Source organism: Limulus polyphemus, unplaced genomic scaffold (genome assembly GCF_000517525.1).
Source record: "Limulus polyphemus unplaced genomic scaffold, Limulus_polyphemus-2.1.2 Scaffold1626, whole genome shotgun sequence".
NCBI lineage: Eukaryota > Metazoa > Arthropoda > Merostomata > Xiphosura > Limulidae > Limulus > Limulus polyphemus.
In genome coordinates this window covers 146,006-161,495 of record NW_013667236.1, presented here as the reverse complement: position 1 = coordinate 161,495, position 15,490 = coordinate 146,006, and the positions used below count along the sequence as shown (strand labels likewise).

The 15,490-nt window shown below is 31.9% G+C and overlaps 1 protein-coding gene across 4 annotated transcripts in view; it reads left to right on the top strand.

Moving 5' to 3' along the window:
* Positions 1-15,490, top strand: part of LOC106464357 (erythroid differentiation-related factor 1-like) — a 69,563-nt gene that overhangs the window by 34,904 nt on the left and 19,169 nt on the right. For all 4 annotated transcript variants that reach the window (XM_022392046.1, XM_022392045.1, XM_022392048.1 and 1 more), the window contains exons 9-12: positions 4,152-4,285; positions 4,859-4,970; positions 13,142-13,289; positions 13,959-14,179. In XM_022392046.1, the coding sequence (XP_022247754.1) occupies positions 4,152-4,285; positions 4,859-4,970; positions 13,142-13,289; positions 13,959-14,179 (615 nt within the window). The remainder of the gene's footprint in view (positions 1-4,151; positions 4,286-4,858; positions 4,971-13,141; positions 13,290-13,958; positions 14,180-15,490) is intronic.

Here is a 15,490-nt window from a genome sequence, read left to right as displayed (position 1 = left end):
ATTTTCTCGTTCTTCTTGTTTCTTTTCTTTTTCCTCCAACCACTGCTGTAATCTCTCTTATTGTTTATTTTGCTGTTCGAGCTGCCTCTGTTGCAGGTTTTTTTGCACTGCTGTTGTCTCTCTTCTTGTTTCTTTTCTTTTTCCTCCAACAACTGCTGTAATTTCTCTTCTCGTTCTTCTTGTTTTTTTTCTTTTTCTTCCAACAACTGCTGTAATTTCTCTTCTCGTTCTTCTTGTTTATTTTCTCATTTTTCTTGTTTCTTTTGCTGTTCTTGTATTGCTGCCATCAAATCTGCTAAGCTGTAGTTTGATTTTCCGCCTCTCGTTTCCATCTTCTTCTTCTTCTTTTTTTTTTTATTTCTGTCCAACTCTCTGACACCAATTTGTTATGTCTCCATTTGTTAATTAATTTTCCGTAAATTCGTTCCGACGAAAGTTTAGCGACACAAGTCCTTTCTTAAATAAAACTGGTTTATTCTTTCCGAATACAACTTTACGATACACTTAATTTCAACAGTCGCTCTATAGCAATGCTATAACTCACGTCTCACGTGGCCAACAATATTTTGTCCGCACACATTCAATTACTCATTCACTTACACAATACTTCTCCATCACTTCGTGGCCGGTCTTATATATACAAGACTACACTATATTGAGAAAGATCACGAGATTTAAGGAAAAGACGTGAAAGTTCGAGAATGACGTGGCGTGATACTAGTCACGTGACCTCGATGTCGTAACAGTATTAAATGTTACATGTGAGACATAGTAATTTTTATCTTTATATAAAATTTGAGAGACATCAAGAGGACTTTTTGCCCATTAAGGTCGACCAATCTACTTAAAAAAAAATATCATTCAGCTCTGGTCATTGCTGCATCCACCTCATCTGAAGGCAACCACTGTTAGAAAAGTAAAATTCTCTAAGCCTAAGATGGCTACTACCCCTTTCAAAATTGATATTTTTGGCCCCTTGTCCCACCATTCTTACCAACAGATATGAAAAAAAAGATGATGCCTTATTACTATCAATTCTCTTAACAATCTTGAATGCTTGATTCAGACACCCTTTAACTCTTCTGCTTTTTTTTTCAGAGATCTTGACCTGTCCATTTATAACAATTATTCCATTCCATGTATAATCCTAATGGCTGTTTTATACTTACTATTTATGTTATTATAACCCACATTGCATTATCTTACATATATTATAATTTCACCAAATGATCTAAACTCTTTTTTTTTTAAAGCAGTAGCATCTTCTTCATATCAAGCAACACCCAAGACCTTAATATCATCACCAAATATAAGCAATTTATTGACCATTCCTCTATCCGTGTCATTGATGTAAATGAAAAAGAACTAAGGTCTCACCAATGAGCCTTGATGTACCCCACTTGTGACTTTCGTGAAGTTTGAACTCTTTATAATGAATTTCTGCTTTCTACCCCATAGCCATTTTTAAATCCAGCAAATCAGCTTATCTCCCACACTTAGAGATTTTTTAAGAAGTTTTTTATTTAGCATCTTTTCAAATGCTTTCTTAAAATCCAAATATTCCAAATTCACTGTTTTACCCTTATCATCATAAGAAGTAACATCTTCAAAGAAATTCACAATAGGAAAACAAGATTTTCCCTAAGTGAAACTGTATTGATTATCCAACAAAATTATAAACTTTGTCAAACGACTTTGCAAAGCATCTTTCATGAGATCTTCAAAATTTTTTTCAAATACATCTCAGACTAATAGGCCTAGATTTAGCAGGACAGTTTTTATAACCTCCTTTGAAAAGCATTAGCCAAGTTCCAGTCTTTTAGCACCTGCCCTCTACTTATGGAATTGTTTTGGAGTAGCAGATATTTAGGATGAAGAATACTGCTTAAATCTTCATTAGTAGAAATTGAAGAAAAAGTTTGATTTAATGACCTAACTATCTCATAATCCTCAGAAACAAGCCTTCCATTATCATCCCTAGCTCAAAGGCCCCTGCTCCTATCCTAACATTTTGCAACCCATAATGTATTTAAAGAAATCCTTATTGTTGATTTTTAGATTTTTCAACCAATCCTTTTTTTTTCTTCCTTTTCAACTGTTTAATGTACTTCATCTTCTATAATTTTGTAAGTCTCCCATTATTGTAGTCAAATTGAAATTTTGTTTATTAATTATGTTTTGATGCCAAGTTTATTGGTATACATTAATAATAAAGTAGCTCATTACCATTCCCACATGTGACCTTTTTGAGTCATCTGAGTAAGGTGAATAAAAAGTCGTGCCATGTGCATATTAACATTACCTGCATTCAGAAGGTTAACCAAGTTAAACACACGTAAATACTATATGAAGTAAATTTATTAATAGTTAATGTATACCTTCTCCTTTTGAATAAATGAAAATGCAATTGTAACTTGAGTGTAAAATTTAAAAAAACAACTTGTTGAAATATGTTTTATTTGTACCTTCCTTTAACTCTTTACCAGTTAATTCCAATTTAATAGTCTGCTAGTCATATTTCTAATAACATAAAGAAAGCATCTGTAGTCAGACTCATGTAATCAGCTGTTTTTGGTTATTACAGTAATGGAACTTATAATTTCCTCAATTATTTATGGGAAACGAATAGTTAACTCTTTCAGCATGGGCTCAGACCCAAGGACCAACCTCGTCACCATTTTGTGCTTGTTATAATTTTTATGCTATAACTTTTAAATTAGTAAGCATATCTTCACAAAATTTTGCAGATTATCATTGAACATTACAAGACTTTTGTACACAAAATATCAATTTTTTTTTTTTATTAAGTTTTAAGAAGTAATGTTTTTCTCTTGCCTTTTATTTCTTTTCGAGTGTTGACTATCCAACGTGCAAATAATTTTGATTTTAAGATTAAAAATACCTTTATGCATCAGAAAATTTTCCAATTTTATATGTGAAGTCTTTATAACCTCCAGATACTTATCAAACGTTTTTAAAGGAAATACTTTATATTTTATCTGATATTTTCACTATTGAATTTCAGTACTGGATTTGACCAACCTAGTAACCACCATAAAAAATTAAGAAATAAATATAATTTATGCTTTTTTTTGTTCTAGAATGGTTACAAATTATAACACGAAAACATGAATGCTTAGTCTAAGTAGCTTAAATCTCATAAAATTGTACATTATATATATTTATTATTTTTGGTTGATTCAATAAATATATTAATATTTCAGAAAATAGAAAAGATAGAAGGTTCTTATTTTATATTCTAGCTTATCAGTATTGATAATTTAAGTATCTAATTCATAAGAAACTATAGACTTTGTATTTGGATATCACAAATATCTTGTGTGAACCAATTCTGCATTCAACATTCCACATGACACAAAAATCGATATTTAGGTGTGTTTTTTATATTTGCTTTTAAATTAAGAAATTAACTAATGTATAATACTAAAATTAGAATAATAATATATAATTGTTACAAAGTATACATTCATAAAATATAGTACTTCAATAAAATTTTGAATGCAAGGGTTAATGCTTCTTGACCATGTGACATTCTTTTAATAAAACGTTTTATTGGGCAGTTGCACTAACTTGTTTGATGCTATAAATTATTAAATTGCCTGAATGAATAATCAATAGCATGTTTACACAATAAACTGCTGCAGATAGTGGCAATTAAATGTGTCAAACCAAAAATGTTAAACAGTGATTAATCCAATAATCGGAAATCAAGTAAGGAAACTAACTGCAGTATAAGTTTAAAGCATGGTGGGTGGAAGTTGCAGAAGTTTATTGGCACATGCTTGTTACTTATACTCGTGAATAAATAAAACGTTGTGTTTGAACTGTTGAGCTAGGTGTGTTGATTTTTTTTTCTCAAATAATACATTTATTGATTTTTATCACATATTTTAAAAAATATATACAAATGTTGATTGGCAGGGTGAGCACTGTACATGTTAAATTGTTTTAGTAGAAAACTGTTGAAATTTACTGCTGTTTATTTTGTACATCCCAGCTTCTAGAGGGTAAAAGAGTTAAGCAAGAAAGAAACTTGTATTATATTTAGCCTTTTTATGAAGCTTTTTTCTTATTGTGCAGTCTTAAATCAACTTTTGAATTGATAATAATGCACTTTCTGTGCTATGTAGGAAGAAGTACTGAAAGAGAGTCATGAATTTTTAAGAAATGTCTTGTGGAATTTCGAGGATATTCGCATGCTGATTGGAACAGATATGCCTATCTTTGGTGGAGGAACACATCCAGCTGTGAGTTTAAGGCTAAGGTATGTTGTAGAACCTGTGATTAAACAAATGAGTTGATTTTTTAAAGAATATGGCACATGTAAATTAAATAGTGGAAAACATTTAACCATAATTTATATTTGCTCTAAGCATAATGTTTGAGATGTATCTTTTGTTTTTATAAATATATATAAAAAAAGTATTATACTTGAAATAAAACAATATTTGCAGAATCATTTTTGAAGTTTAATGTCATGTATTATCTTCAAAAATGTGTATATTTTATATAAACTTGAATAATGTATATGTAATGTATGTGTGTAAGTATACACTAACATTTTTAAGAATTTATTGATAATTAGATAAGAATAATTATTAAAATATGTTGTTATTTTTTGTTGAGTTAACCTTAAGTCACTAAAGTTTCTGTAGAAAGTATTTCTGTAGCATTTTTGCCAAATAGATAATTCATTTTGTGTAATTAAAGTTTGAATTCCTATTAAACTTATCTAAAAAAATCTCTTGTAATTGTAAAGAAAGTCTGCAGCTCACATTGTTGCACAAATGTATAAGACTGTGTGTTGAGGTAATAATTCTCTTGTGTTAATATCCAGAGACACGAAGAAACCTATCAATGTACTCACTGGACTGGATTATTGGCTTGACAACTTGATGTGCAATGTCCCAGAAGTAGTTATGTGCTATCACCTAGATGGTATTGTTCAGGTATGTGTGTAAATTGAGGTTTTTTTGTTTTTTAATTTACCACGTGTCTTGCTAAATACTTCACACAAAAGTTGTTATAACAATCATATATATATGCCATATTACTGGTGTTACCAGTATAATGTTTATTTCATGTTGTTGTTATTAGCGATATATTATAGCCTTTATTCAAGATTATTGTTTCTAGCATGATGTTTACATGATGTAATGTTTGCACCATCTTATTATTAGCAGGATGTAAGTTTATGTCAAGTATCTTGTTACTGATATCTTTATGCCAGACCATCATTACCAAAGTAGTGAGTTTATGTTTATATCATATTGTTGCTGTAACCAGCATTATTAAAATTATTTTCCCCAAATTGGTATTTAAGGGCATGATAATAGTATATATTCCAGACTATTGAACTAAACATTTTTCTGAAATCCTGGCACATATTTTTAGGAAGTGTTTAGGTAAACAGCTTTCTTAAACCCTGATACATTTTTGTAACAATAATTAATATAAATAATTTTGAGCCTCAGACCATATCTTTGTCAAAAGATAAGATAAATGGTTTTAAATCTTTGTACATTTTCCCAACAAAAGTTGCATTAAAACCATAATATTGAATCCTGGCACATGTGTACAGTAACAGTAGAGATACAGCTCTGAACAATTTAGATTCAACAAGTGTAAGCTATATGAAATTGTCACTGTAGTACATTGCGCTGGGCAAGAAATTCACCAATCACAATATATTTTGACTGTATATGCAAATCATACTGATTTCAACATGTGAAAAGTTGCTTAGCTATTGTTGAATCTGATCAGATTCTTTATTCATCTTTGTTGAAGTATCGGTATGTCTGCTTACTTACAAAGCTAGAAACACGGTTTCGATACTCATGGTAGGCACAGCACAGATAGCTCATGTGAAGCTTTGTGCTTAATTGCAAACAAATATATAAACTGTTGAAATATTTTTCATGTTTTGAATTCCAAAGTAAATATTTCTTTCTTAAAAGATTTGTTAAATGCTCTATCACTTACTGTTTCGTTTTGAAAGGAATGGAAATTCTGTACTTATGACTTTAACCCTTTGATGTTGACCTACTTAGAATGCAAATAGGTCACGTAACTCTCTTAAAGTTTTGTTCCAGAAATAAAACTAGTAGATGAAATTGTTTGTGTAGCTATTATCATCAACATACAGTCAATGAAATATTTAAAATTAAGAAATAGAGATTTGTGCATACTTTTTAACTCTTTGTTAATGTTTTATTTTCCTTTCCTGTCCCTTTTATGACATGCCAAAGGATGCCCTCGGGCATATTAAAGTATCTTTGGCAGAGATATGCAATCCTTCAACAAAATATTTTTGCACTTGTGTAGTAAATTAACCAAGTTAACTCTTGCATACTGAGGCAAAGTTTTGGTTATATTGAAAAATGATCAAACCTTTCAAATATGAATTTTAAAACATAAATAGTTCACAATTAACTAAAATACTAAAAGTCAAACCCGAATACAACTTAACTGTCTATCTAACTAATATGTATATAATATGTATCTAGGTGAGAGACAGTGCTAAGTGCTAGCGAGGAACGAAATCAGCAAACAGTGCCTTGGCTGTTTGATGGACTTGGTAATGAATATTGCACACCAGTTTAAAATGAGCTCTTTCTTTTGCCAATTAAATAAGTACATGTTACTTGAAATAACATGTTCACATAAAAAGGTTGATATGGCTACTGTCATGGGGAGAGCAAATTCGTTTTTCGTGGTCTTTGGGTTGACCTGATGGAATTTAAACTGAGAATAGATGAATATGCTGTATGAGTAGATTCACCGTAGACATACATGTACTCTGTACATGAGCTATTATTCAAGTAAGAGAGAAAAAACATTAAGATGTGGGATGGCTCTTGCATCACCTGACAACAAAACTGAAGTTTAAGTGTTTTTATTTAAAAGTTTCTTTTGAAATAAAGGAATTCAAATTTATATAATATAAAACGTTTTTGAATTTTCACATATTTGATAATGCTAATTTCATTAAATATATTGATAGTAAAGTTGTTTAAATTTTGACTAACTCAGTAAAACTTTGTGACATACACAAACAGGAGTTTTAGAAAGTGAGGTCAGCATGAAAGGGTTAAAGCCTTAGTAACCAGCTTATACTTTTCTGGTTGGCTGAGAGTTTCAAGAAGTTGTGGAGAATAAAACTGTGTTATAATTTCAAACAAAACGTGTCCTACATTTTGCAGTTATTGTGAGGTAGTTGACAATTCATAAACCATTTGGTGGATTATGACTCACATTTGAAAAAGTTGAATTTTAATAGCAAGTTTGTTATGCCTATAGTATAGCCAAACAGTAATGTTTAAATATTATTCTTTCACTTGAGGGCATTTCTGAGGTACAATTTATGCTAATAGTTGTCGTGTGGCAACAGTTACTTGTAATCTAAGCATTCATAACTTGAATTGCAATTTTTGTGAATTATAACAATGGTAAAAGTTAACATGAAACCTTGATTTCTTATCAGAGGATATTCAGGTTCAATGGTGTTCAATATGTCCAGTAAACAAAGATTCAGTAAGTGATTTAAAAACAATAAGTATGGACTGCAAAGGAAGAAGACTCAAGCATACATGTAAAACAAAGAGTAATAATAATTCTGATATCCATGCTAACACAAAGTGTACTGGGTTATTACTGTATTGGGTGGATTATTTATCTCATGACCATTTTCAATATGCATATTGAAAGAAAGATTAATTCCAGCTTATACTAACTTGTAGAAGTCTATAATATCACTGCTCTTGAGTATAACATACTGCCCAGGGGAACAATGCAATGATGCAAGATACAGACGAACAAGTTTAAGCTCTATGAAATTTTCATTGTTGCATGTAACCTTATTCTGAGGTGAGAATTACTGTAAGTTTACAGTTGTTTTCAACTGCTTTGCTCCTCCTGCCCCCTCTATTTTAGTGCCATCATGGATCCAACGCTTAAAAGGTAAATGTTAAATGTCAGAATTGGACAAACAAATGAAATTTTTACTATTCTCATTCTATGACCACATTCAAGAACCATGAACTTGTACAAAAAAGGGAAACTTTATTAAACAAAACACCCCAACAGTCAAAAAAACGCTTAAAAGGTAAATGTTAAATGTCAGAATTGGACACACAAATGAAATTTTTACTATTCTCATTCTATGACCACATTCAAGAACCATGAACTTGTACAAAAAAGGGAAACTTTATTAAACAAAAAGACTCCAACAGTCACATTAGCAAATTAAAATGAGTAGAATTTAATAAAAGAAACTGTGTATAAAACCAAATTGACATGAATTAAGCAATTATTGCCAATAACCCTCAGATATTTAAAAAAAAACAGTTCTCCATGAGGAATATTCATGAGTAGCTTGTACATTATTTCATTCAATATGGTAACTTGAGCTACTCATTCACCTAGTGACTTACAACTTATATGGCAATAAATAGTATAAAAAGTAGGGTTAAGTGTTTTCGACAGTAAAAAAAAAGAAAGTCCCGATAATTACTTTATTTCTTGTCTTTCGTGTTTTTCATTCTTTATTACTATAAAAGTAACTAAAATGTAAAAATAGGAATCGCTTTAGGTTAGTTAAAGTTAGATTAGGTAAAAGAAGTAATGATAAAAATATTTTATGAGGCACACAAATGAGCAGCTTGGAGTAGCTCATGGGTAATGTAATTCAATTGCATAATGTGAGCTCCATACTCCCCAAGTGATTTACAACTTATAATGGCATGAATAATAGTTATACATGGTTTAAAGAGCAATAAACCAATAACATTTAAGTATAAGTAGATCATGCTATTCATTGTTGAGCCATCAGCATGGGGTTGTAATACAGTATTAATCATTGCATAAGATTCAGCCCATTTGGTGAAGTAATTGATTATGACCAGTACATACCAAATACGTTTTTCACTTTTGGGCAGAAGACCAACTATATCCAGATGATTCTCTAAAAGGGAGATTCTATATAGTGATCCAATATTTGTTTCTTCCTCAAGATAAATTTAAACTTGGGATCATTCACTAAAGGGTAAGTGCTCTACCAACAGAGCTAAAGGTTTAACTCAGTAGCACTTGTTAGAAAAGCATTCTTAACTGCTCAAACTACCATATTCTTTTCCTTTCATAAGCAAGATATGTTCTCAGGCCTTATGTCAGACTCATGGGACAATAACTAGTTTGACACCAGTATTTTTTGTAGTAATTTTGCATCTCCTGGGCTTTGGAGTGGTTCGGAAACCTCTTGCACACCAAGTGCTCTAAGAACTGAACTACAGAGTTGACCCCCTAGCTGTTGCTGCTAAGGAACTTTTTATCAGTCCAAACTACCACACTTACAACTCTTTGTTGGAGCTTTCCCTTTATAGCAATTTTTCATTTTGGGCATAGCAGATGATAGAGTGTCTAAACTATCCCATTGGCCACTCCATCCTTGTTTATTGTGTGACTGAGAAACTCCATTTCCATCTATGTTAAGCATAATTTCTGGGTTTGAATTTTATTCCTGCATCTTTGATAACTTAAGAACATACCCTTAAATGTACAACCAAAATTGAAAATGTCATCCAGATAGACAAGACAATCCTCCCATGATGGTTTTTAAAGTGTGTGCCCTATTAGCCTCTCAAAAACATTAGGGTGAATTACATTGACGAAATGGTATGGTGCACAATTTATACAATATTCCTGAGTGCAAAAAAGCAGTCTTAGGTCTACTTTCATCATTCCATCTTACTTACCAGCAAGATCTAGTGTGTTGACCCAATGGTCCAGACATTCATCTATCTGCATTCACCCACCATGAATAATGTAGTAGATTCTTTCTCTTTCCTTTTAATAGTCACTAAAGACTATCAAACTCTCTCCAAAGGTTATAGTAGTTGATCCTTTATCATATACTCAGCTTCAGTGCTGACAACATTCCTGGTGCTCCAATGGAGCCTGCTAGGTGAGTACTTTTTATAGATGTGCATAACTAATATTTATGTGATAATATGAAACACAACTGACTGTCTGATTCTACAAACACAACAGTAAGCTTCTTGTGCACTTCACTGAGTTCTCATTCCTATGTTAAGGTCAAACAGACCTCAACCTGTGGCCACAGATACTCAGAATACCATGTGTTTACCTTTAGATGCAATGATGTAAGCTTTACAGCTGGCCTGCTTCACTTATGCTCCATTAATATACCATGACCATTCCAGTTGAGAACTAAATAGCAGAATTTCCACAATTCCAACACTCTGACTGATAACTGTTAGAGAAAGTGAAGCCTAATGGTATAGACTGAAAACTGTGTGTTTGTGTTGGGTCTGTCAGTGCTGCATATGATGACATCAAATTAGACAGCATCTGTAGCACACCACAGAATGCCATTGTGTGGTTGGAGGAATAATTCAGTTTTCTCAATAGGTTCAACATTTAGAACCTTCAAACATGCATTAAAGAACATGTGAAACAGGTCCTCTGTCCATCTATATGCTTAGGCATGAGGATTTATGGTAAACAACTAGTATTTTAATGGGAGGTAGTTTGAATGAGGAAACACTTCAAGTCAAGGATTCTTCATATGTTAAACTACATCAGTAATATATGGTTCAATCCAGAAAGCCCTTGAAAAGTTGTGGAATATTGTTTTTGTGCAATCCTTGATAATTTAGCTCTGTTACGTACTATTGAATGGGAGGTAGTTTGAATGAGGAAACACTTCAAGTCAAGGATTCTTCATATGTTAAACTACATCAGTAATATATGGTTCAATCCAGAAAGCCCTTGAAAAGTTGTGGAATATTGTGCAATCCTTGATAATTTAGCTCTGTTACGTACTATTGAACTGTTGTAAACCCAAACAATATCTTCAGCATATATTCAACTTCTTCAGCAATATCTAAGCTAAATAATTTTCTTGGTACCAGGTAAATGTTATGGTGAAACTTTAAGATAAACAATTTTGAATTCCAGTTTATTTGTCTAGAACACAAAATATTAATAGCAATGGTAAATATTCCAAAGATTTAGGTAGGTTAACTTACAAAATACTCACATTCATTGATCAGTTTTATTATGTGTCACATATGATGTCAGGACATCTTGAAATGTAATTTAAGAAACTCAACCACTTCCCGTAAATAAGGAGGGAAACTTTGTTTATAATCTTAAAACAACAACATTAGTGATGTTATTCACTTCCTCACATTTGTAAGGAACTTACAATAATGTTTAGTAGTGTGATTTATTTAGGTGGGTTAGCCTGCTGTTGTTATCAGGATGGTATTACTTATGTATAACACATTTTTGTTACCACCCGGATAGAATTGTTTTAATATGTGTTGTAACCAGTAGTATGATTTACTCATGTAAATCAGACCCTCATAACCATCAAAATGATATTATTCATATGTCTATTTTAACACCAAGCAGGTATTCTAGCATGTGAGACTTGTTACCATTAAGATGGTATTATTTAGTTTGTCAAGCTATTGTCACCATCATAAAGAAATTTTTGGCCTAATAGTGTCACATAACAATAACATTCCTTAAAGTACACATTATCATAATAGGACACCATAACAGTAACATTTTGTAAAATACTCATTAACCTCATAGGGCCACATAATAGTAACATTTCATAAAGTTCTCATTAGTCTTATAGGACAACATAATAGTAACGTTTCATAAAGAACTCATTAGTCTAATGGGACAACATAATTGTAACATTTCATAGAATTCTTATTAGCCTAATAGGATGACATACTAATAACATTTCATAAAGTACTCATAGTCTAATAGGGCCACATAATAGTAATATTTCTTTAAAAATTTCATTGTCAGATTGGCTAATGTTCTCCAAGACATTTATTGGTAGGCAGAGAAATTTAAGTGTTGACTATTGATACTTTTGATAGTGTTTTGCATTGTGAATTGTTTAATTTTAACTATCCAAGACATTGTGATAATTAAGTAATAAAAATCAAATATAAAAATATAAGATCTGCACCATCTACAATTTAATTTCATCAGTCAACTCACCACTTAAATACAAGTCCTGATCAGTGTGTCTAAAGACAAAGAAATTGCACAAAATAGTACATAGTTTTGCATTTTTTGGGGGAGGTAGTGGGATGAATATGGTAGTTACACAGAACATACCCAAAGCTGGTATTACTAGTTGTATGATGTTCAGGTTATGTGTATGAGGCTGGTTGTTATTACCGAGAAGATGGTAGTATTCTTTTAACAAGATACATGTATGTCAGATCATTGTTACTAACAGTATGATGTTCAGGTAATGCATGCCATGCTCTTATTACTTGGCCTGGCATGACCAGGTGGTTAGGGGCACTATACTCGCAATCTGATGGTCAGGGGGTTCTAATCCCCATCACTCCAAACATGCTCACCCTTTCAGCTATGGAGGTGTTATAATGTGACAGTCAGTCCCACTGTTCATTGGTAAAAGAGTAGCCCAAGAGTTGGTGGTGGGTGATAATGACTAGCTGCCTTCCCTTTAGTTTTTCACTGCTAAATTAGGAATGGCTAGTGGAGATAGCCCCCCGTGTACCTTTGTGTGAAATTCAAACCAACCAAACAAACTAATCTTATTACTAGGTACTTATATGTCAAACCATTGTTACCAACAGTATGATGATCAAATAATGTATGGCTGGCTGTTACTACCACTAAGGTGTTATTGTTTAAGTATTTCAGGCTGGTTTTGATAATACTTTTAAAGTTATATTACATATATCAGGCTGTATTGTTTCTCTTCAAATGGCATTATTTCATGGTTATTTAACTTTTTAAGATATAAAGAGTAGGCACAGTCTCCAAAGATAGGTACAGCCTAGTTTATTACGTACTGTAATCTATAGCTTTAGTAATGACATCTTTTGAAGTTATATCTCTATTTAGGGAAGTAATACTCAGATTGTAAGAGACTTTTCTTTTTTATTCTTTTTTTAGATGGTACTTAAGAGTAATATTGCATCCTATAAAATGGTTTTAGTTTTCATATCCTATCTTATTTAACAAGTAAATGATTTTTTTATATTTACTAGTTTCACATCTTTATTCAGTAGATGTGAGTAGCTTTGCTTCTTTACAGAAATACGAATTATTGAAAACTGAAGAAATCCCTCAGCTCGAAAACTCCCAATTCTCTCCAAAAGTTGTCAAAGATATTGCACAAAATATTCTGTCATTTCTAAAATCAAATGCTACCAAAAGTGGACACACATATTGGTTGTTTAAGGGTATGAATATCTTTTGAAGTCAAAACATTTATGGTTGATTTAAGATGGAAGGATAGTTAAGTATGGTCTAATAGGTTTAAAAAATAAGGATATAAATTATCGTAATAAACTAAGTTAATGAATCATATTTTATGAGCATTTTTTAGGGATTACATGTACTGTTAAAATTAAGTGATTAATTTTTAGCACTGATGAAATGTTTTTTAAACTATAGATAATAATTATAATCAGTAGGAGAAGTTTTAATTCATACATATCCTTCTATATTTCCAAACATTGTCTTTATGATAATTTATTTAGCTAGTGAATGGAATTTTAAATTTGCTAACTTATTTCCAGAAATCAAAATCTTCTGTTAGTTCATTTTACTTAACTTTTTCACTTATTTTAACATACCATTTTTTTATTCATTGAAAATAATAGAATATTAAAAAAGGTAGATTGTTTTTCAAACCAGCTAATATAGTTTTAATTGTCTAAATAATGTATTATTTTACCTTGCATGTGTTTTTATATTTCTATTCTAACTAAGCAACTTAAATATTAAAAAAGTAAGACAAACTGGATTTTTCAGTACTAGCTTATAAGTCTTAATTTGTAAAATGTTGGTGTTTCTTATTCTGTATGGTAAAGAAACAAAAAAAAAAGATGTATATCTTTTTTTTGTAGGAAAGAATGATGATGTAGTTAAGCTTTATGATTTGACGACTCTTTGTGATGATTTGATGGATGATCCATCACAAAATCCTTTCAAACTTCCTGTGGCAATGCTACTTTACAAAGTAGCTCGTAACATGAAGGAGTCTGCTGATGATAGACATAAGGAAGGAACCATTTGTAAGCTGCTTAAAAACTGTTTGACACTTCTTGATGGAGAAAAACAACCACAGGTAAGGGATCTATAGAAAATTTTAATATTTTCATTGTAAACAAATAATTACAAAAATACAAAGTTATCAGGATTTGTAGGTTTCTACAACAGGCAATTGCTGTCCATTTGAAACTTAGATTCATTATGAATACTCTGCCTAAACAACCTATCAAATATTACCTAAAGAGCTGTTATGGACCAGCTTTTATCAAGAAGATCAACAACTACAACAAGAACCTTACCAAGCTTGCACACCGTGCCAATCACATGACCTTCCTACTATGCTGCAGAGATTCGAACATCATCCCAAACTTTCTGATACTCAAAATAACTACTCTCCCCAATACTCCTAAGATAAAGAAAATTCTTGACAATACCAGCAGGAACCTCCTAAGATTTCATACAGAAGAACATAGACCTAACCAAGAAAACTGAAACGCAACATGCTGAGCTTCAACAACTTTTCACCCCAGACACTAGAGCACTGGACATCTTAAACTTTACACCATACACTATACATCCAACCTGAAAAGCATCAAAAAGTCCAAAAGTTCAACAAACTGACCAAGACAGATACCCCTACAACTACAAACATAGTACACAACAACAGTTCGAGATTACTAAGTGATGCTGAAAACAAGATCCTTAACCTAGGCTTAAACTTCGCCATACATCCTAGCACAGTTCCAGCAGTTGACATAGCTGCAATCTGCTGCACCAAACCTCCCGAAACCCATGGCTGAACAATTCCGACATCAAACTTACACCATCTTCAGGAATGCCAAGAAACCAAAACCTAACATCACCAAACAGGAATACAATGCACTGAACCGTCTAAGACGGGATGACACTATCAAGATTCTATCAGCAGACAAAGGAAATAGTATAGTCATCTTAGACGTCAGAGATTATGACTTGAAGATCAAGTAGTTACTAGACGAACACCAATACAAAAAGATCACCAATGACCCTACAGAAAAGACAGAAAGACTCATCAACAGAACACTGAACAAACTTAGGAACCAAAATTTAATCAATGAGAAGCTAGCCAAAGACTTAAGAACCAACAAGAATTTCCCCCCTCAATTCTACGGACTACTTAAAGTACATAAACCTAATATACCTTTAAGGCCTACTGTCAGTGCTATAAACTCACCTTGCCATCAACTAGCAACATTCCTGGTACCTATTTTATCTCCAATACGAGGAAATACTGAATATCACATTCACAACTCAACATTTTCATAGAACAATTTAAAAAGCCACACATCAGATCTCAGGATATTCTAGTCAGTTTTGACGTCACAGACCTATTTACCAATGTTCCGAC